Here is a 21,341-nt window from a genome sequence, read left to right as displayed (position 1 = left end):
ATAAGCAGTTATGATGTTCTGTTTGGAATAACCAATGGTGTAGGAGTCCCTCTCTTGCTCTGTAAACCACTGAATGGGAAGAGAGGCTCCACCCTTTTATTTCTGTAGGTTTCCTGTCCCTGGGGGTGGATCCCTCTCTCTATGGTGCTGTCGTGGGGTCTGGAAAATCCGATTACCGGTAAGTGTAATCATCATTTTTTCTATTCTTCATATATATTTGCCTAGTAAACATATAGTTAATCATTTTGATAACAGCGTCATTGCTTTTTTCACTCTACATTTTGAATCCTTATGTGAAGGGACTAGTGTTGTGTTTCTCCAGCCATTTGTGCCCCAACTTCTGCCTTTAGTTTCCTGTCAGCCATGATACCTCTCATGGAGCTAAGGCTACTTTCACACTGGCGTTTTGGCTTTCCGTTTGTGAGATCCATTCAGGGCTCTCACAAGCGCTCCAAAACGGATCAGTTTGCATTCTAATGCATTCTGAATGGAAAAGGATCCGCTCAGAATGCATCAGTTCCGTCTCCATTCCGCTTTGCAGCATTTTGGTGTCCGTCTGATGAAACTGAGCCAATCTGTTCACTGACACAATAGAAAACGGATCCTTCTCCCATTGACTCTCAAGTGTCTTCAAGACGGATCCGTCTTGGCTATGTTAAAGATAATACAAACGGGTCCGTTCTAAACGGATGTAGACGGTTGTATTATCTGAACGGATCCGTCCATGACGGATCAGCACAAAAAGCGAGTGTGCAAGTAGCCTTATTCCGCTCTACCTATGGAGAAGACATGTTCACCCGGCCAAATCAAGAGTGCATTTCCAGGGACAGTTCGGGAGCAATACCAGCATTCGGCTGACCGCTTTTCAAGGTGTTTGACCACTTTTAGGTTTAGACCTCCCATGGTTCCATATAAAGCTCTAGGCACTCAATGTGCCGTATATAGTGATCCATACAGATTGTATTACAAGTAACATTTACTAATACCGCCACCTAGACCACTTTGGATCTGCTGGGACAGTGAGCCGTTCCCCAATAACCAGAATTTATCGACAGAAGAAGGATACAGTCCTGTGGATTCTCTCGTATGGACTATTGCCATTGTCTCGAATTAGAGGCAGGATCGTGAGAAGGGTCCGTAACTCTACAGCTGCTAAGCCGAGGAGTCACGTGAGACGTCACGTTTGAGACTCCATACCACGTGGGACGCCGCGTAGGGTAAGATCGGCAGAATTTTCGATCTGATTGAAATATCGAGCTGATGACGATACATGGTAAGAGATCTCCCTCACGACTATGAATATATCGGATTATCCGAATAAGCTAGAGGATCGAATCTGGACAGCGTGTGGTGTGATACTATCTTACATACTAAGATCTTCCATGGAAATCATTTGGAGCCTTCCATTAGGCTGGAGATAGGAACTGTCATTCCAAGTTCATAAAGTATCTCCTGCGATTATTTACAAATAGAATCGCTCAAAGGAACACTGTGGGAATTACTATATATTCGCGAATACGATTTTTATGAAACGTATGCTTATGAGTATTCACGATTTTCTGGCGATTATTTTAGGTCCTTATTTATTGTTTATATGGTTTTATTTTATGGATGGTTTTTACTGTTTTATGTATTGGCTCCCTATAATTAATATGTAATAAATATGTATTATTGACATATCCACTGAACACTTGCTGCTTTCTTTTCCCAAACGTGGAGTGCCCCTCATTTATCTATTGCTTTTTCTATTTTGTTCATACGGTCTGGGTGGACCGAGAGGTGCGCACCCTGATCCATTCGGTTGATAGGTAGAGTCGCTGTTTTGTATTTTCTTCCATTTAATACCGCCACCTGTACGTACAGTAGATTGAGATGATCACCTTACCGTCGTTGAGCTTTTGGGCAATTATTGTTCCTTTCATTTTAAAACCTAATGAATCGTCGTAAAAGTAGCCGGTGTAAACAGGCCTCAAAGTCCAGTTCCACCCAAATCATAAAAATTGCCACCTGTTCATTCAGACATTATAGCAGCAATCAAAGTTTGGTAATTATATTTATTTTACATGCAGAGACATTGGCTTTATTTAATTCCACTAAAGATGATTTTTGCAAAAGTGACAACAGGAAGTCACCTTTGATTCTTTGACAGTCTTTAATACTAATTACATTAGGCGTTTGCGGCTTCTTTAGTGGATTTAGGCCTTAAAGGGGTTGTTTGGGTTCTAGATATTGATGACCTATCCTCAGGATAGGTCATCGATATTGGATCAGACAAGGTATGAAACCCGGCACCCCCACTAATTTAACGCAGAGAATGAAGCCAGACGCACTTATCCGTACCCCGAGTAGAGGTCGTGCTGAGTTACATTCAAGTGAATGGGAGCTGTGCTGCAATAACCAGGCATGACCAATACGCAGTGGATGGCGCTGTGCTACTAACTCTGTTCACTCTGTTATTTCAGCCAGTTGCTGCAACTAGCTAGTTCTGGGTGTCAGACCTCCGCCGATCTGATATTGATGACATCCTAAGGATAGTGCAAAAACATAAGACCAAGTTAGTCAGCACATCCTATAAAATGAAGTGAATGGACAGGTGCTCGTCACAACGGCTGAAACTACAAATATAAAAGCAAACACACTCAACCAGCACTCTGCAAACATAGAATATGTAAACTAATACTATATATTCACTATATAAATGAATATGAGGTACCTAGCAAATATACTTTAATCAAAATTATTTGTGCCCATCCACTACAGCAAGGTGACCTCTTTCTAGATGGGAACCTACTCTATATAATACTCCTCTCTCTGCCTACTAGCCTCTAATTAATTTAGGGACATCAGACAACATTTACTAATACCGCTGCCCACACGTACAATAGATTGAGATGATCACCTTACCGTTGTTGAGCATTTTGTGCATCATTGGGCAGTTATTGTTTCTTTAAAACAAATGAATCGTCGTGATAACTAGCCAGTGTCTGCACTTTATGGTACCTCTCTCTGTGCCAGCAGGCCTTCAATGAATTCAGGGAGACGGCTCTGCAGGCTCGGGTACAGGTGAATCCCCCTAACCTCCCACACCCTGCACATAACACAATTGACTGACTGCACTACATATAGATAGGCAGTGTGCAACACCTCAACCAGCCTAAGTTCATATAAAAAACTGGGGAGAATATTTAAGAAACGCCCCAGTTTATTATTATGGACACGTTCATGTGGCTGAGACTTATAGGTACAGAGGCAGGATGGCCAGTGTCCTTGAATCCCAGAGACCTGCCTTCTCAGAGGTAATTATCTTGTAGCGGGTAATATTTAGATGTATCCGTATGGTGGGCCCTCTAATTTTTTTTTACTGGTGGGCCCTAGACAGCCCAGTCCGACACTACAGCTATCCGTTTTCACTGGCACAATAGAAAACTGATCCGTCCTCCATTAACTTTCAATGGTGTTCAAGACAGATCCGTCTTGACTATGTTAACGATAATACAAACGGATCCGTTCTGAACGGATGCATGCGGTTGTATTATCGGTGCGGATCAGTCTTGTCAGATCTATGACGGATCCGCACCAAACGCGAGTGTGAAAGTAGCTTAAGTTCTCTGGTCAACCAAGTGGTCTTTTTCTCCCCCTCTGTCCTTAAGATCACCTGATCAGCTAGTAATCATTAGTGAACCAGCTCTTCCTCCTGACCAGATGGCTGAGCCGAATGTGCATGCGTTGTGAATGGCGAGAGGGGAATAAGCATTGGTTTCTATCACGGGCATGTACATTTTTACATGCACAGTCCTTTCCCACAACATCAGCTGTCGGGGAAGAGTGGGGACACCCCATACACAGTCTCTTTCGAAATGGAGGAAGAAAAAAATAATTTGCTTCATCGATACAGTGAGCGAATCATCACCTCTCACGATCCTTTGGCAGAAACATTCTTTATGATCTTCATTTAGTCTATTGAATAACAAGTCTTACAAATACTCACGGAGAACGCTGAGTTTTCTACACTGCCACATCACGAGTGAAGTTTTGCCCCCTTATGCATGAGCATATATGCACACCTTAAAGGGGTTCTCCCACTCTTTGTAACTGATGACTTATCCTCTGGATAGGTCAGCAGTATCTGATCTGATCGGTGGAGGCCCTACACCCAGGACACCCGCCGATCAGCTGTTTGAGAAAGCCCCGACGGTCCTGTAAGCGCCGCGGCCTTCTCGTAGCCTAGCCTAGGTCAATGACGCCACGTGGCCTAGGCACTGCTCCGCTCCCTACATCTGTTCAGTAGGTTGAACCCCAGGGACATTTTACGCAGAAATACTTTTGCTAAGGTCTACAGTGCCTGTCCCTCTTGGAAGGAGTTTAGTAAGTGTCCTATCACCGAAAGTAGAGTAGATAGACCAAATAGACTTGGAAGGGCTGCCACCTGGTGGTGTAGTAGTGCCAGTAGTTCTACCTGAGGTGGCTGTGAGACCTGTCCTAAAAAAGTATCATCAAGACATTAAGCTATATAGAACTCAATGGAGGTAAGGCTACTTTTACACCAGCGTTTTTGCTGGATCCTTCCTGGATCAGCCCAAACTATTCCGTCATGATAATACAAGCATCTGCATCCATCATGAACGATTGCGTTATCTTTAAAATAGCCATGACGGATCCATCCTGAACACCATTGTAGGTCATGACGGATCCGTGTTGCTCCGCATCCCAGGACGCACTCAAAAACACTGCTTGCTGTGGGACCGCAATGAAACGGAATGAAATGCATTTTGGTGCACTCCGTTTCGTTCCGTTCAGTTTTGTCCCCATTGACAATGAATGGGGACAAAACGGAAGCGTTTTCCTCTGCTATTCAGATCCTATGATGGATCTCAATAGCGGAAATTGAAAACGCTGGTGTGAAAGTAGACTAATAGTGACCGTAGACCCCATGTCCTCAACCCGATGTGCTCCGGGGGGTACTTGCACTGTGCTTTTAATATGCATCTAAGTATCTAAGCCTCAGGGGTACTTTGAAGTTGTTTGTTTTATTAGGGGGTACATTTCCTAGGAACATTGAAAAACACTATCCTAGAGCAGTGTTTCCCAACCAGTGTGCCTCCAGCTGTTGCAAAACTACAACTCCCAGCATGCCTGGACAGCCTTTGGTTGGGAAACACTGTCCTAGAGAAGTAATACCCAGCTGGGGGAACGTGGTGACGACACTGTGTGGCTTAGATGCCGATGTCATGTAATGAAGACGCACACACTGTAATTGCATTGACATTTTAGTCTTTATTTTTTATGAAATCACAGTATTTTCAGTTATTTTCTCATTTTTATTTCACACGAAGGTGAATACAAATACTTGAAAGAACAGAGTAGTGACAGAACTCTCCGCAGCGCACGTCGCATTAGACCGATCACTGGTTGCGGCCACGGTTTTATCTACAGTTTTGTCGCAGTATGGCACATAAAGTCACATCTATAAAAAAAAAAATTCACACGGGTATGACCTCATCGGAAAGGAGGTGTGGCCAAAAATACAACTTTTTGCACCAGAATGTTTTACATTTTTTGGTGTAAAAATCTGAAAGAAAATAAGACAAAAGGTAGCTTAAAGCGGCTGTCCCATTACGACGACTTATCCCCAATCTGCAGGATACAGATAAGTGTCTGAGCGGCAGAGGGCCCCTGCCAATCATGAGAAGGGGAGCCTGTGCTCCCCTGTTTGAATGGAGGATGCGTGCTGTCGCTCCATTCAGCTGCTGGAAATAGCCTAGTGCTTGTACTTGGCTATCTTCTGCAGTCCCACAGAGTTGAGTGGAGCAGCGGACTTGCATGCATATCTGCCTCTCTATTGAAATTTGGAGCACAGGCCCCTGTTCTCTCCATCGGTCGGGCCCCCGCTGATCAGACATTTATCCCCTATCCACGTAATGGGACAACCTCTGTAAACGTTTAGACGGCCTATCTATAGATTTTTCATACAACCTGAGCCGCTGTGATAATTGTGGTACATTTAAAGACTCCGGGGGTCATTTATTAAGACTAGTGTTTTAGAGGTCGGTCTTAATAACTCTTGCGCTGCCGGTGGATCCACCAAAGTTATGTAGAGGCGTCGTCCTACACATAACTTAGGCTGATCCACCGTCTGTCTAAATCTATGCCGTAGATTTAGAACATTTTCTACATCTAAAACAGGCATAGAAAATGATAAATGAGACTGGACTAGCAGCGTGCCCACGCCACGACCCTCTTTTTTTTTTTTTCTTTAGACCTGATGTGAGTAGGAAAGAGTCGCAGATTGCGGTGCAAAGGACCTTCGTGCCACAATCTGCGACAGATATACGCCAGAAAACTGTTGTATATCAGTTAGTAAATTACCCCCTCCCTGTCTAATTAATAGGAAATTGGGTTAATGCAGGCCAAACACACCGATTTGAGCGGCAAAAGTCAACCACTTAGGGTCCATTCACACGTCCGTTGTTTCTTTCCTGATCTGTTCCGTTTTTTGCGGAACAGATCTGGACCAGTTCTGTACCCATTCATTTTCAATGGGTCCTGAAAAAAATCGGACAGCTCAATGTCTGATTTTTTTTTTCAGGACCCATTGAAAATGAATGGGTACAGAACTGGTCAAGATCTGTTCCGCAAAAAACTGAACAGATCAGAAAAGAAACAACGGATGTGTGAATGGACCCTTAGTGTGTATTAGATGTTTAGCAGACATTTTGTTTGGCAGTTGTTGGAGAGGATCAGGCATGATGAATTTCAACATGCCCAATCGTTTAGACTGCCTTGACACGCTGCAGAATTTTCCGAGACTGAAAATCAGTTCCATTCACCTGAATGGATCTTGCAGAAATGCATGTGCTTGCTTTTCAAATGAATGGAACTAATGTTAAGTTGTGGAAAATTCTGCAATCTTATTCTCAAGGGAGCTACGCCACTTCCAGAGGAATCTGGCTCCTCTACCTCTATGGAGAAGACATGTACACCCGGCCAAATCAAGAGTGCATTTCCAGGGACAGTTCGGGAGCAATACCAGCATTCGGCAGACCGCTATTAAAGGTGTTTGACCACTTTTAGGTTTAGACTTCCCGTGGTTCCATATAAAGCTCTAGGCACTCAATGTGCCGTATATAGTGATCCATACAGGTTGTATTACAAGTAACCTTTACTAATACCGCCACCTGCACGTACAGTAGATTGAGATGATCACCTTACCATCGTTGAGCTTTTGGGCAATTATTGTTTCTTTCATTTTAAAACTAATGAATTGCCGTGATAAGTAGCCAGTGTAAACAGGCCTCAAAGTCCAGTTCCACCCAAATCATAAAAATTGCCACCTGTTCATTCAGACATTTTAGCAGCAATCAAAGTTTGGTAATTATATTTCTTTTACATGCAGCGATATTGGCTTTATTTAATTCCACTAAAGAGGATTTTTGCAAAAGTGACAACAGGAAGTCACCTTTGATTCTTTGACAGTCTAATAATTATTACATTAGGTGTGTGCAGCTTCTTTAGTGGATTTAGGCCTTAAAGGGAACCTGTCATCAACGTTATGCTGCCCATACTAACGGCAGAATAAAGTAGAGACTGGTGAGTTGATTTCAGAGATCTGTCATTTATAAGTTAAAAATAAGTGGTTGCCGAGAACCAACATCACAATCATTGCAGACTGAGCCTGGAAAAGAGTCCCGGCCACCTGAGAAGAGTCATGGTTATTCATGACTTCCTGCTCCCCTGCCCACCTGCTGATGACTGACAGTCTAAGGCCCCATGCACACGGCCGTGTTTCACAGCCGTGTGCGGGCCGTGGAACCGTGGCCTGGATCCCTCCTGAGAGCAGGAGCGCACGGCGTCACTGGTTGCTATGACGCCGTGCGCTCCCTGCTGCCGGCACAGTACAGTAATACACTGGTATAGATCATACCAGTGTATTACTGTATTGCGGCGGCAGCAGGGAGCGCACGGCGTCATAGCAACCAGTGACGCCGTGCGCTCCTGCTCTCAGGAGGGATCCAGGCCGCGGTTCCACGGCCCGCACACGGCTGTGAAACACGGCCGTGTGCATGAGGCCTAACACCGAGTTTTCTCTCTTTCTCTCTAGGAGAGAACTGCCAATCATCAGCAGATGGGGAGAGAGCAGGAGATTAGGAATAAGCAGGACTCTTCTCAGGCAGATTTGACTCTTTTCAAGGCCTGGGCTGCAATGATTATGATGCTGGTTCTCTGCAACCACTTACTATTAGCTCATGAGTGACACACCGCTGACATCAGCATTTCTGTCACTAATTTATACTGCCCTCAGTGAGGTTAGCATAAAGTTGATGACAGGTTCCCTTTAAAGGGGTTGTTTGGGTTCTAGATATTGATGACCTATCCTCAGGATAGGTCATCGATATTAGATCAGACAAGGTATGAAACCTGGCACCCCCACTAATATAACACAGAGAATGAAGCCAGAAGCACTTATCCGTACCCCGAGTAGAGGTCGTGCCGAGTTACATTTAAGTGAGTGGGAGCTGTGCTGCAATAACCAGGCATGACCAATACACAGTGGATGGCGCTGTGCTACCAACTCCATTCACTCTGTTATTTCAGGCAGTTGCTGCAAATAGCTAGTTCTAGGTGTCGGACCTCCGCCGATCTGATATTGATGACATCCTAAGGATAGTGCAAAAACATAAAACCAGGTTAGTCACAACGGCTGAAACTACAAATGTAAAAGCAAACGCACTCGACCAGCACTCTGCAAACATAGAATATATAAACTAATACTATATATTCACTATATAAGTGAATATGAGGTACTTAGCAAATATACTTTAACCAAAATTAGTTGTGCCCATCCACTACGGCAAGGTGACCTCTTTCTAGATGGGAACCTACTCTATATAATACCCCTCTCTGCCTACTAGCCTCTAATTAATTTAGGAACAGCAGACATTTAGTAAAACCCACACTTATTGAGATGATCACCTTACCGTTATTGAGCATTTTGTGCATCATTGGGCAGTTATTGTTTCTTTAAAACAAATGAATCGTCGTGATAACTAGCCAGTGTCTGCACTTTATGGTACCTCTCTCTGTGCCAGCAGGCCTTCAATGAATTCAGGGAGACGGCTCTGCAGGCTTGGGTACAGGTGAATCCCCCTAGCCTCCCACACCCTGTACATAACACAATTGACTGACTGCACTACATATAGATAGGCAGTGTTCAACACCTCAACCAGCCTAAGTTCATATAAAAAACTAGGGAGAATATTTAAGAAACTCCCTAGTTTATTATTATGGACACGTTCATGTGGCTGAGATGACTTATAGGTACAGAGGCAGCATGGCCAGTGTCCTTGAATCCAAGAGACCTCCTTCTCAGAGTTAATTATCTTGTAGTGTCTTGCAGCTGTGTAAGCAGGTAATATTTTGATGTATCCGTATGGTGGGCCCTAGACAGCCCAGTCCGACACTTTAGCTATGTGTACTGCACTAAACACATCTTATAGAAAGGATGGCTTAGTTATGAATGCCTAACCAAGATGAAGGCACACACCTAACTAACCCAATATATAGCTGTAGTCTGCTCTCCATGAATTCACTGGAGGCATGCTGGCAAAGAGGTAACAAACAGAGAAGACACAGTATACATGTGTAGCCTGCTGTGGCTAAATGATTAAGAGGTCAGTGTGTTCAGAGAGAGGTATCATATGGAGTAGGTTCCCATCCAGAAAGAGGTCACCTTGCCATGGTGGACGGGTACAAATTATTCTGATCAAAATATATTTGCCAAGTACATCATATTCAATTTATATAATGCATATAGCATTAGTTCATTAGGTCATCAATATTTATAACCCAGAAAACTCCTTTAATTAAGCATTTTTTGCAGATCTGAGAAGAAAATTAAGAGCAAACCAACATCAATATGGCAAGAACTTACAAACCCCATAGAGATGTCGTTGGTGACAATAACCCCAATGATAATGGACAGTCTTTTTGTATTGTGTTCTGAAAGAAGCCACCGCTTAGAAGGAAGAGGAGCGGCTGCTCAGTCTCATTCTGGGTTTCACCATCATAGACTGAAACAAAAGCCTCACCAAGTCCATTTTACCTGCTGCTATCATTGCTTTGGAAAGATTGACAATCTCCGTCGTGTTATTTCTGCAGACAGTCTGTAGCTCTTGACTTACTGACTCTACTTCATATTTCTGCTGAGCTTCTTTCACCCAAAATTCCACCTCCTGGATCAGCGTCTCGGCGTCCATCTTGGTATGACCATAGAGGCCGAGTAATGCTTCCATTAAATGTCTGAAGGTCTCTGTGGCCTGGGAGCCTTTGCTCTCCAGCTCTATGGCTTTCTTGAAGCACTCGCTTGCATTCAGTTCCTCCCCTTTCACTTGCAGGCATTTTCCCTTCAGCAACTGCAGTTCAGGCAGGGTGTCGGCCAGGTCATACTCCATGGCTTTGGCGATGCAAACTAAAGCATGGTTTATGGAATCTTCGTCAATTAACATCAGCCCCTGCACCGCGTCCACACCCATGTAATAATACACCTCAAATGAAGATGAAGAGGAATTGTAAGAACAATGGCTGGTACTATAGAGTATACACATACAGTCACGTGGGCCAAGACGGTGCCAAGAAGCAGCAATACTATCACATCATAAAAGTATAGAAAAGTGTTGCCTTATCTTATTCACAATAAATAATTTGGACATTTTGCTTTGGCAAAGTCAACTAAGTGAGGTCAGAGTGTCTGGCAGAAAGGCCCCCAAAGGTGGACAACCCCTTTTTAAAGGGTTATACAGGATTGGAAACAATAGCTAATTTCTGCCACAAACAACGCCATACCTGTCCACAGATTGCCCTCGTTTTGCTCCTCAGCCTCATTCGCTTCATTATAGAGCTGAGGTGCAATACCAAGTCACTACCCATGGACAGGGGTGGAGCTGTTTCTGGAAGAAAGAGGCAATGTTTTTTTTTTCACTTTAGTATTGGGGTAGTTTTCCCATATATTTTTCAAACAACATGACCTAATGAATCCGTCAATCAGAGTTCAGCGGTACTCACTTGCCCCATATCCAGATATGTTTTCAGGCAGGGGTATACATCTATGATGCTTTCCAGGTCACATTTGGCATTGGTAAGATGATTTCTGTCCGGCAGTCCTCCTAACCCTAACTTGGCTCGTTCCAAGTCTCGCACGTACATCCAGATAAAAATCTAAACCGAAGCAAATGTAAAAAGCTTAATATTCAGTAAGAGCAAGACACTGCAAAGGTAGAACAATCAACTGAAAGAAAATCTCAAGAAAAAAATGAGACAGCGGGTACGATACACTTTATGTAACGCTATATAGGGTAGATACATACTAAAAAGTGTAAACATAAAATTGGGTGGGGGGTCCGGGTGGAGACGGTTAGGACTCCACACTATAAAGTATGTGATTACCTGGGACCGTGTGCAGTAAGCCTGCCAGTTCAGTTTTGGGTCTTGAAGAGCACTCAGCGCCATGTTACAGATTCCAGTAGCCATTTCTTGCTTTCCCAAAAAGTGAAATATTTTGGCCAGACGGTTTAGGATCAGAGGGTCGCCTTTGCCTATTTCTATGGCCTGTTTGTGATGAAAAAAGGCACTAATTATTAACAGGTCAATAGTGTCTACAGAGCTGTCACTTGATTGTAGGGCTTGAAACCACTTTCCTGCGATTCTTCTGCTTGGATTTAGTGCTTGAAACTCTGCATTTTAGAACTGCACCTAAAAATGATCAACAATACAATACAGTGCCTGCTACATGCAAATGACTGGAGAAGAGTTCTAGGCCTCCAGATGGAAGTTGAGGCAAGTACACTGCACATGCGCTGGATGCTACTGGACTCTTCTCAGTTCTTTGCATATATCATGCGCTGTAATATAACGTCTTCTTTTTAGAGACAATGCTAAAATAGTGTGTTGGAGACGGACATGTCTAGAATGCTAAAACCCAGCAGGAGAACGACATTCTGGTGGTTTGGTGTCTTAACATCTAGTGCCAGGTTCCCTTTGAACTCCAGGGTCCCAATGCAACATTTGTAAGAAGGCCCCCCACCTACCTTATATCATGTTAAGTCCAAATGTCTTTGGGTCCCTTTCACACCAATACCCTGATAAAACCGCTACCTCTGCTCCCTACAGCTACACCCCTAAATGTCTACAACTGTCCAGTCAGGTTAAAACAATAAACATTTTTCAAGCAGTGGATGATTTACGACATTTTTATGTGAATTATTATATTTTATTTTGCCTAATTTTAATCTGTGAACAGGGTGGTCCCTCCATTCGGCACCCTCATGTATTAGGGTGCCTTCACATGCTGCACAATTTGTCGCATACATTTCTGTGACTTAAAATCACTTTTATTAATCTGAATGGGGTTGTTTTGGCGGCAAGCACGTGGATATCTGCAAGCTCCATTCAGGTGAATGGAACAAATTTTCAGTTGCAGAAAAATTTCTGCAACCAAATCTGCCGTGTGTGAAGGCGCCATTAGTACCCAGGCACACAACCGTACGGATACCGTCCGTGTTGCATCCGCATTTTTTTGCTGACCCATTGACGTCAATGAGGTCCATGGTCCATATTTTGCGGCCAAGTATAGGACATGTTCTAACTTTTTGCAGAATGGACATACAGAGGTTGAAAGTACATGCATTATCTCTGCTCTTTCTGCATCCGTATGTCCGTACTGCAAAAAAAATAAAAAATATGTCTGCAAAATGCGGACCACGGACCCACTGAAGTAAATGGATCTGCAAAAAATATGCGGACAGCACACACCGCATCCATAGTTTGTGGATTTGCGGTTTGTGGACCACAAAATGGACACGGTTGTGTGCATGAGGCCTTAACAAGAGTGGAGAGTAGCTGCAAAAAGTAGATTTTTCATGCATAACACAGACAGTCCATTGATTTTAATATGTACTGTGTAATACTTCATTTTTCCTGTGGTGGCGCTGCAGGAGAAATGAAACAGCTGGTCCCTTGCAGATTATTCCAGGAGTGGGATTCCTTACAATCTGGTTTGGGTTTGGGGGCCCATCTAACACAAAAATGGCCAGAGCAGACCTGCTTTATGACTACTCCTGTTATAGGCTGCTATGTAGACGAGTTATATGCATATAGACATGTAAACCAACAATCCATTACAGCCGCAGTATCAACTCTCAGAGAACTCAGAGCGTGTCTACTACAATCCTCGCATTCGACTCTGCTTTGCATAGGCTATCCCTGGTATCAGGCGGTTTAGGAGTCACGGAGAACCTAGGACCGCAGGTTCCTACACATCGTAATTCTATAAGCATGTAGAAAACAAGATGTTTTGGCACAAACCTTGCTAAAGCAGTCCAAGGCGTCTGTTCCTGAAAATCCGTAGTCATGAATTCCCATTGGTGTGGTAGGAAAGGAATGTTGTTTTTCCAGCATCATCCCGATGTAGCACCAAGACAAAGCTAGGAAATACGTAATAACATACGTGTGAATACAGGACATAGGAGCGCTTCATTTTACGTATTTAGGATGATTCACAGTAGAAGGGTTCATTAGAAAGACTTGATAATGGAGAATGTTCAATCTGGCTCTGCACATGACATACGGTACATCATGTCGATTGCGAAGTTAGTTGTCTCCAGGTCAGAAAATACACAACCTTTGTTGTGTTCCCTTTAAGAATGGGAAAGGTGAGAGCTGCCTGACAATAACCTGCACCATCAGCGTATGTGTATGTGTTGGTGTGGCCTTAATCACTATAATTTACCTGAACGAGTCATCCGTGACAAGACACCTACCTTGCTTGCTAAGTAAACACTAAGGGGGTGATTTACTATCCAGAAATAGGCGTATTTCTGGCACAGATTGCGACACACAGGTTATCTGCGCCTCAATCTGCAACTATAATCGCTAGGGTATGCCACCAATGTCAGATAGGTGCGGGTCTCACCTCTGCGATCTGCATCCATCTCTAAAACGGGGTGAAACAGTGTGCACCGCGCAAGCACAGCCACCCTCTATTCACTTCTTTGGGGGCATCGGCTTGGTTATCTCTGGAACTCCCAAAGAGGTGAATGGAAAGGTAGCCACACATGCGCTCTCCATTCACTTCTATGGGAGCTCCAGAAATAGCTGCGCCCATAGCCTCATCATATTGAGAGGAGTGGTGCTCTATGCTTAGAAAGCTAATATATATTGTTGATGTCTTTATAGTCATATTGTCACGAGGGTGTCAAGAGCCACGTCTGACTCCGTTATACCCGGGGTCAGGAAGTCGCAGCGGGTGGCTGCGCGCTCTATGCCTAAAGATCACGGTGTTTCTTAGTGTTTGTTTTCTGTGTTTGCCTTGCTATCCTTTTTGTCTCACTCAGGGATCCGTAGCTTCTCCTCCTCAGCTGTTTCTTGTCTGCCACTCCCAAACTCCTTATATTCGCCTCTCACACTTCTCTTGTTGCCAGTTATAGAGCTTCCTGCCTGGACATCTATACTGACCCACTGGAGCTGAGAATCTGGTTGTTGTTCCAGAGTGCTATCCTCCGGATCCCTGTTGGGCTTTTGTTGTCTCCTGTTGTTGCCCACCTGGGATTATATGTTTAGTTTGTATTGTCTGTCCTCCCCTTGGTGTTTTCCTCTAGAGCTAGTGGTGCGGACTAGTGTTCCCACCGCCCTGTTCACTATCTAGGGCTCATCCTAGGGAAAGCCAGGGTTTTAGGCACGTGATCGGCGTACGGGTGAGGAACCCGTCTAGGGACGACAGGGCAGCCAGGTGCCAGACGCAAGGTGAGTCAGGGGTCACCACCTTCCCTCTCACTAGGGCAGGGCCTCCCTCTGTTCCTCCCTCCGTGTCACGTATGTGACAGTTACGCCGATCGTGATATTATAACTGGCCCTTATTTTTTGAGAAAAAAAAAAAAAAAAATAAAAAAAAAAAATATTTAATTTTTTTTTCTCTACTTAGAATCCAATATGGATCCTATTGCTGCTTTGGCAAAACAGCTTCAAGGCCTGTCTTTGGAGGTGGCAGGATTGAAGGCGTCTGTCCTCCAACAGCAGCAGCAAATGCAGCAGACCGTAAGCCCAGCGGTTGCTATGGGTAACCAGGTTGTTACAGAACCCAAGGTTGTTCTTCCTGACAGATTCTCTGGGGGAAGGGACAAATTTGTGTTGTTCCGTGAGGCCTGCAAATTATATTTTAAGCTGCGCCCTTACTCCTCAGGTAATGAAGAACAGCGGGTGGGGATTGTTATTTCCCTGCTTCAGGGGGACCCGCAATCCTGGGCGTTCTCGTTACCCCCTGGTTCCCAGGCTCTCCGGTCAGTGGAGGGATTTTTTGGGGCTTTGGGTCTCATATATGATGACCCTGACCGTGTCGCCCTGGCTGAGTCGAAGTTACGGAGACTCCTACAAGGAGATCGGCCAGCAGAGGAATATTGCTCAGAGTTCCGCAGGTGGGCTACGGATACTCAGTGGAACGACCCGGCTCTCAGGAGTCAGTTCTGCTCTGGGTTATCTGAAAGGGTTAAGGATGCGCTGGCGCTGTATGAGACTCCCCTTTCCCTTGATGCTGTTATGTCCCTCTCTATCAGGATAGATAGACGTCTTAGGGAGAGATCGAAAATTCCTGAGCAATCGGTAACCTCTCCCAAGCAGCAGTTAGTCTGTACGGACTTGGATGAGCCTATGCAGCTAGGAGGAACTTCTCGTCAGGTCCGTCCTCCTGAGGTTCGCCGTAGGTGGGGGGCTTGTTTTTTCTGTGGGGGGAAGGGTCATTTCATTAATGTCTGTCCCTCCTTTCCCAAAAACAAAAGACCGTCGGAACTACTAACCCCAGGCTGTGCGGAGGATGTCAGCCGGGGGGTATACGTTTCCTCCATACGAACATCTCAATTTGTGTTGCCAGCGGTTATTGTTTTTGGTGTTAAGACGGAGTCTATTTCTTTTTTTCTAGACAGTGGTGCAGGGGTAAATTTGATAGATGCCCATTTTGCCCGCACTATGGGTTTGTCTCTCTGTACGCTGCAGAGACCCATTCCCATATTCGCTATTGACTCTGCTCCTCTGTCTCAGAGAAACCTCACTCACGTTGTCCATAACTTACATCTTCGGGTAGGGGACCACCATAAGGAGCGTCTTTCATGTTACGTTCTGGAGGGCCTTCCCTCTCCTGTGGTATTGGGTCTTCCCTGGTTGGTAGCGCACAATCCAGTGGTGGATTGGCAGGCCAGGGAGATATTGGAGTGGAGTGAGCATTGCAGAGAGAATTGCTTAAATAACAATTGCTTAATCGCCTCCATAGCTTCCCTACCTACATTTATTTCGGACTTTGAGGAAGTTTTTTCTGAAAAGGGTTGTCAGAAGCTACCACCTCATCGTCCTTATGATTGCCCGGTTAACCTGATTCCCGGTGCAAAATTACCCAAGTCCAGGTTGTATAATCTTTCGGGTCCCGAGAGACAAGCCATGAAAGATTATATCTCCGAGAGTCTGGCCAAGGGACACATCAGACCCTCTTCTTCACCCGTGGCTGCAGGGTTTTTCTTTGTTAAAAAGAAAGATGGGGGCCTGCGTCCTTGCCTAGATTTCCGTGAGCTAAACCGGATAACCGTCCGAGACCCATACCCTCTTCCTCTCATTCCTGACCTGTTTAATCAGATTGCGGGTGCTAGGTGGTTCTCCAAACTTGATCTTAGGGGGGCCTACAATCTGATTCGTATCAAGGAAGGGGATGAGTGGAAGACAGCTTTTAACACCCCTGAGGGGCATTACGAAAATTTAGTCATGCCTTTCGGTCTGACCAATGCCCCTGCTGTCTTCCAACATTTCGTTAATGATATTTTTAGTCATCTCATCGGCAGGTTTGTAGTCATATACCTAGATGATATCTTAATTTATTCGGCTGATCTGAAAACACATGAAGTACATGTCAGGCAAGTACTGCAGGTCCTACGGACGAATAAATTATATGCGAAAATTGAAAAATGTGTCTTCGCCGTTCAGGAAATACAATTCCTGGGATATCTATTATCTGCTTCAGGTTTCCGTATGGATCCTGGGAAGGTCCAGGCAATTTTAGATTGGGATCTTCCTGAGAACCTTAAAGCTCTACAACGGTTTTTGGGTTTCGCAAATTTCTACAGAAAGTTTATTAAAAATTATTCAGTGATCGTTAAACCCCTTACTGACATGACTAGGAAGGGGACTGATTTTTCTAAATGGTCTGACGCCGCTAAAATTGCATTTTCCTCTCTAAAAGAGAGATTTACCTCGGCACCTGTTCTAATTCAACCTGATGTCTCCCAGCCTTTTATTGTTGAAGTTGATGCGTCGGAGGTGGGAGTGGGGGCTGTATTGTCTCAGGGTCCGTCTCCTGGCAAATGGCGTCCTTGCGCTTTCTTTTCCAAAAAATTATCTGCAGCAGAAAAGAACTATGATATTGGAAATAGGGAACTGTTGGCGATTAAACTGGCGTTTGAAGAGTGGCGTCACTTCTTAGAGGGAGCAATCCACCCCGTCACGGTAATTACGGATCACAAAAACCTTCTGTACCTAGAATCGGCTAAGCGTCTCACCCCTAGACAAGCTAGGTGGTCGCTATTCTTTACCAGATTTAACTTTGTAATCACCTATCGTCCTGGGGCAAAAAATACCAAGGCAGACGCATTGTCTCGTAGTTTCCCTGGAGGGGGTAATGTTAGTGATCCGGTACCTATTTTACAAAGAGGAGTGGTTGTCTCGGCTGTACACTCTGTTCTAGAGGGAAAGGTGTTAGAGGCCCAGGGGGACGCCCCGGCCTCTTGCCCCTCAGAGAAATTGTTTGTACCGTTAAACCTGCGTCTTGAGTTATTGAAGGAACATCATAATTCGGCACTTGCTGGGCACCCAGGTAGTAAAGCAACCTTGGAGCTATTGTCTCGTCGTTTTTGGTGGCCAAGGTTGCGTCAGGATGTAATAGATTTCGTGTCTACTTGTTCTACTTGTGCACGCGCGAAAGTCTCTCATACACGTCCAGCAGGGTCTTTATTGCCACTTTTCATCCCCAATAGACCATGGACACATCTATCAATGGATTTCATCACTGACTTACCTTTGTCTGCGGGTAAAACAGTTATCTTGGTAGTAGTAGACAGGTTTAGCAAAATGGTACACTTTATTGCGCTACCCGCACTTCCTAATGCTAAGACTCTTGCTCAGGTGTTTATCAGTGAAATCGTGAAGCTTCACGGGGTCCCTTCCGATGTGGTTTCAGATCGGGGAACCCAGTTTATTTCTAAGTTTTGGAAAGCTTTTTGTACCCGTTTAGGGGTACACTTATCCTTTTCCTCAGCTTTCCATCCTCAGTCGAATGGACAGACTGAGCGTACCAACCAAAACCTAGAAACATATTTAAGGTGTTTTGCATCTGAAAACCAAGAGGTGTGGTCATCATATTTACCGTTAGCCGAGTTTGCCATAAATAATCGCCGTCAGGAATCCACTGGCAAGTCACCATTTCTTGGTGCATACGGTTTTCATCCCCAATTTTGTACTTTCAAAGAGGGGGGGTCTTCTGGGGTTCCCGAAGAGGAACGGTTTTCTTCATCTCTTTCATCGGTATGGCAGAAGGTGCAAGCTAACTTGAAAAATATGAGTGGTAAATACAAATGCATGGCCGATAAGAAACGGTCGCCAGGTCCGGACCTAGGAGTGAATGACTATGTGTGGTTGTCTACTAGGAATATTAAGTTGAAGGTTCCCTCTTGGAAACTGGGTCCTAGGTTCATTGGTCCTTATAAAATTGTAGCCGTCATTAACCCTGTGGCTTTTCGCCTGGAGCTACCTCAGACTTTTAAGATCCATAACGTCTTCCATAAGTCGTTGCTCAAGAAGTATGTTCCACCTCTAGAACCATCACCGCTGCCACCTCCTCCTGTTGTTGTGGATGGTAATCTGGAGTTTCAAATATCCAGAATTGTTGATTCTCGTCGGGTCCGCCGCTCTCTTCAGTATCTGGTGCATTGGAGGGGTTACGGTCCCGAGGAAAGAATGTGGGTTCCAGCGTCAGAGGTAAACGCCAACAGGTTGATTCAGGCTTTCCATGTCTCTCATCCGGAGAGACCTGGTCCTGAGTGTCCGGAGGCCCCTCGTGAAAGGGGGGGTACTGTCACGAGGGTGTCAAGAGCCACGTCTGACTCCGTTATACCCGGGGTCAGGAAGTCGCAGCGGGTGGCTGCGCGCTCTATGCCTAAAGATCACGGTGTTTCTTAGTGTTTGTTTTCTGTGTTTGCCTTGCTATCCTTTTTGTCTCACTCAGGGATCCGTAGCTTCTCCTCCTCAGCTGTTTCTTGTCTGCCACTCCCAAACTCCTTATATTCGCCTCTCACACTTCTCTTGTTGCCAGTTATAGAGCTTCCTGCCTGGACATCTATACTGACCCACTGGAGCTGAGAATCTGGTTGTTGTTCCAGAGTGCTATCCTCCGGATCCCTGTTGGGCTTTTGTTGTCTCCTGTTGTTGCCCACCTGGGATTATATGTTTAGTTTGTATTGTCTGTCCTCCCCTTGGTGTTTTCCTCTAGAGCTAGTGGTGCGGACTAGTGTTCCCACCGCCCTGTTCACTATCTAGGGCTCATCCTAGGGAAAGCCAGGGTTTTAGGCACGTGATCGGCGTACGGGTGAGGAACCCGTCTAGGGACGACAGGGCAGCCAGGTGCCAGACGCAAGGTGAGTCAGGGGTCACCACCTTCCCTCTCACTAGGGCAGGGCCTCCCTCTGTTCCTCCCTCCGTGTCACGTATGTGACAGTTACGCCGATCGTGATACATATATTGTGACTGTGAACAAACCAGTAATGTGTATTAGCTTTCTAAGCATAGCAAACCTGTATTCTCAACATGATAGGGCTATAGTAAGTAGTGTATGTGATATGTACATGCTAGGAGACAGCTTTAGGGCACAGCTCTGCCCTCAGCATGCTGATGTCTAGCCCGGTCAATCAAGTGGAGGGGGGAGTGTGCAGCGTACAGGGGGTATTATAAAAGGTATTATAAAAGTAGTGCTCCAAGGATTCAGCCCTGCCCTCTGGTGCGCCAATGTGCTAATTTGCATATGACTAAAAACCACATCTTTGCAGCTCTATAACATACAGATAAAAGAAAAGTATCGTTTTAATCAGCATGATCAACCCTACCAGGCTTGGTATGCTTGGTTTATTACGGTTCATCATGCTGACAGAGCCTCTTTAACTAAATGTACATTTTCTATGTAGCAAAGTGTTATTCTTTTTCTAGCATAATCCATGTATAGAAACACAGAAAACAAGAATATACAAGTCACATTGACATAAGTCTTAATAATTGAAAGAACCTGGAATGTCAAAGAACTTCCCATGTAACAAAGGATTGGTAAACTGAGCCTGTAATAAAAACCGTCCTATTATAAGGTACAGCATACGCTACCTTTGTATTGATTGTTGGATGACTTTACGGCTTCCCGCAGCAGCATCAGCGTCTTGTTGTAAAACTGCAGCCGTTTTTTTCCAGCGTGTTCTTTTTTTATTAATATTTCATCTAACCTGGAATTACAGGAAGGAAGCAATCAATGACTCCTGTCCTCGAACCAACCGACTGTGTAGGCATTTGTGGGGTTACAGCAGGTGGGGACTATTGAAGGGACTTCACACCCTTGTTTTACTTTATGTGTGACTATACGCCACTCTTGTGACTTTTGAATAGTGAGTGGATAAATGATCGTGGTTAGGTATGATAATTAGGCAATTTATCCACTGTGGGGAGATTTATCAAACTGGTGTAAAGAAGAACTGGCTTAGTTGCCCATAGCAACCAATCAGATTCCACCTTTCATATTCCAAAGGAGCTGTGAAAAATGAAACGTGGAGTCTGATTGGTTGCTATAGCATAGTTGCCAACTGTCCCGAATTTGGCAGGACCGTTCCTGTCCTTTCAGTGACAGTCCTGGCAGATTTGCATTGTCCCAGGCTGAAAATAGGTGGGGCTAACACAGACCGTGCCCGTTAGTGGTTGTTTCCGGGTGGAATAGTGGCGTTCCCAGAGGCGGGGCTTAGATGTCCCGATTTTATCAACTGAAACGATGGCAAGTATGCTATGGACAACTAAACCAGTTTTACTTTACACCAGTCTGATAAATCTCCCCCGGCGACTTTTTGAAAAGTGGCCAAAAAAGGCGTATTCCTTCTGCAGTAGTGGAGTAAACATTACAGGACAAAAGTGTTACGTTTTAAGATGGGCCCAATTTATCAAACAACGCACGACGTTGTCAAGCAACTCAGACTCAACAGAAACTTGGGGACATTTATCAAAACTGCTGCAAAGAA

General features: G+C 44.7%; 1 protein-coding gene across 2 annotated transcripts in view; it reads right to left on the bottom strand.

Moving 5' to 3' along the window:
- Positions 1 to 8,872: 8,872 nt before the first annotated feature.
- TTC22 (tetratricopeptide repeat domain 22) overlaps positions 8,873 to 21,341 on the bottom strand; it is a 116,605-nt gene continuing 104,136 nt past the window's right edge. The window contains exons 3-7 of one of the 2 annotated variants that reach the window (XM_044301394.1): positions 20,446 to 20,561; positions 13,357 to 13,475; positions 11,440 to 11,601; positions 11,059 to 11,211; positions 8,873 to 10,541 (exon numbers count right to left, since the gene is read on the bottom strand). In XM_044301394.1, the coding sequence (XP_044157329.1) occupies positions 10,014 to 10,541; positions 11,059 to 11,211; positions 11,440 to 11,601; positions 13,357 to 13,475; positions 20,446 to 20,561 (1,078 nt within the window). In that variant the 3' untranslated portion in view covers positions 8,873 to 10,013. The remainder of the gene's footprint in view (positions 10,542 to 11,058; positions 11,212 to 11,439; positions 11,602 to 13,356; positions 13,476 to 20,445; positions 20,562 to 21,341) is intronic. The other variant, XM_044301395.1, reaches the window with a different exon arrangement.

This window comes from Bufo gargarizans, chromosome 7, assembly GCF_014858855.1.
Source record: "Bufo gargarizans isolate SCDJY-AF-19 chromosome 7, ASM1485885v1, whole genome shotgun sequence".
NCBI lineage: Eukaryota > Metazoa > Chordata > Amphibia > Anura > Bufonidae > Bufo > Bufo gargarizans.
This window is presented reverse-complemented; position numbering and strand designations above follow the sequence as displayed.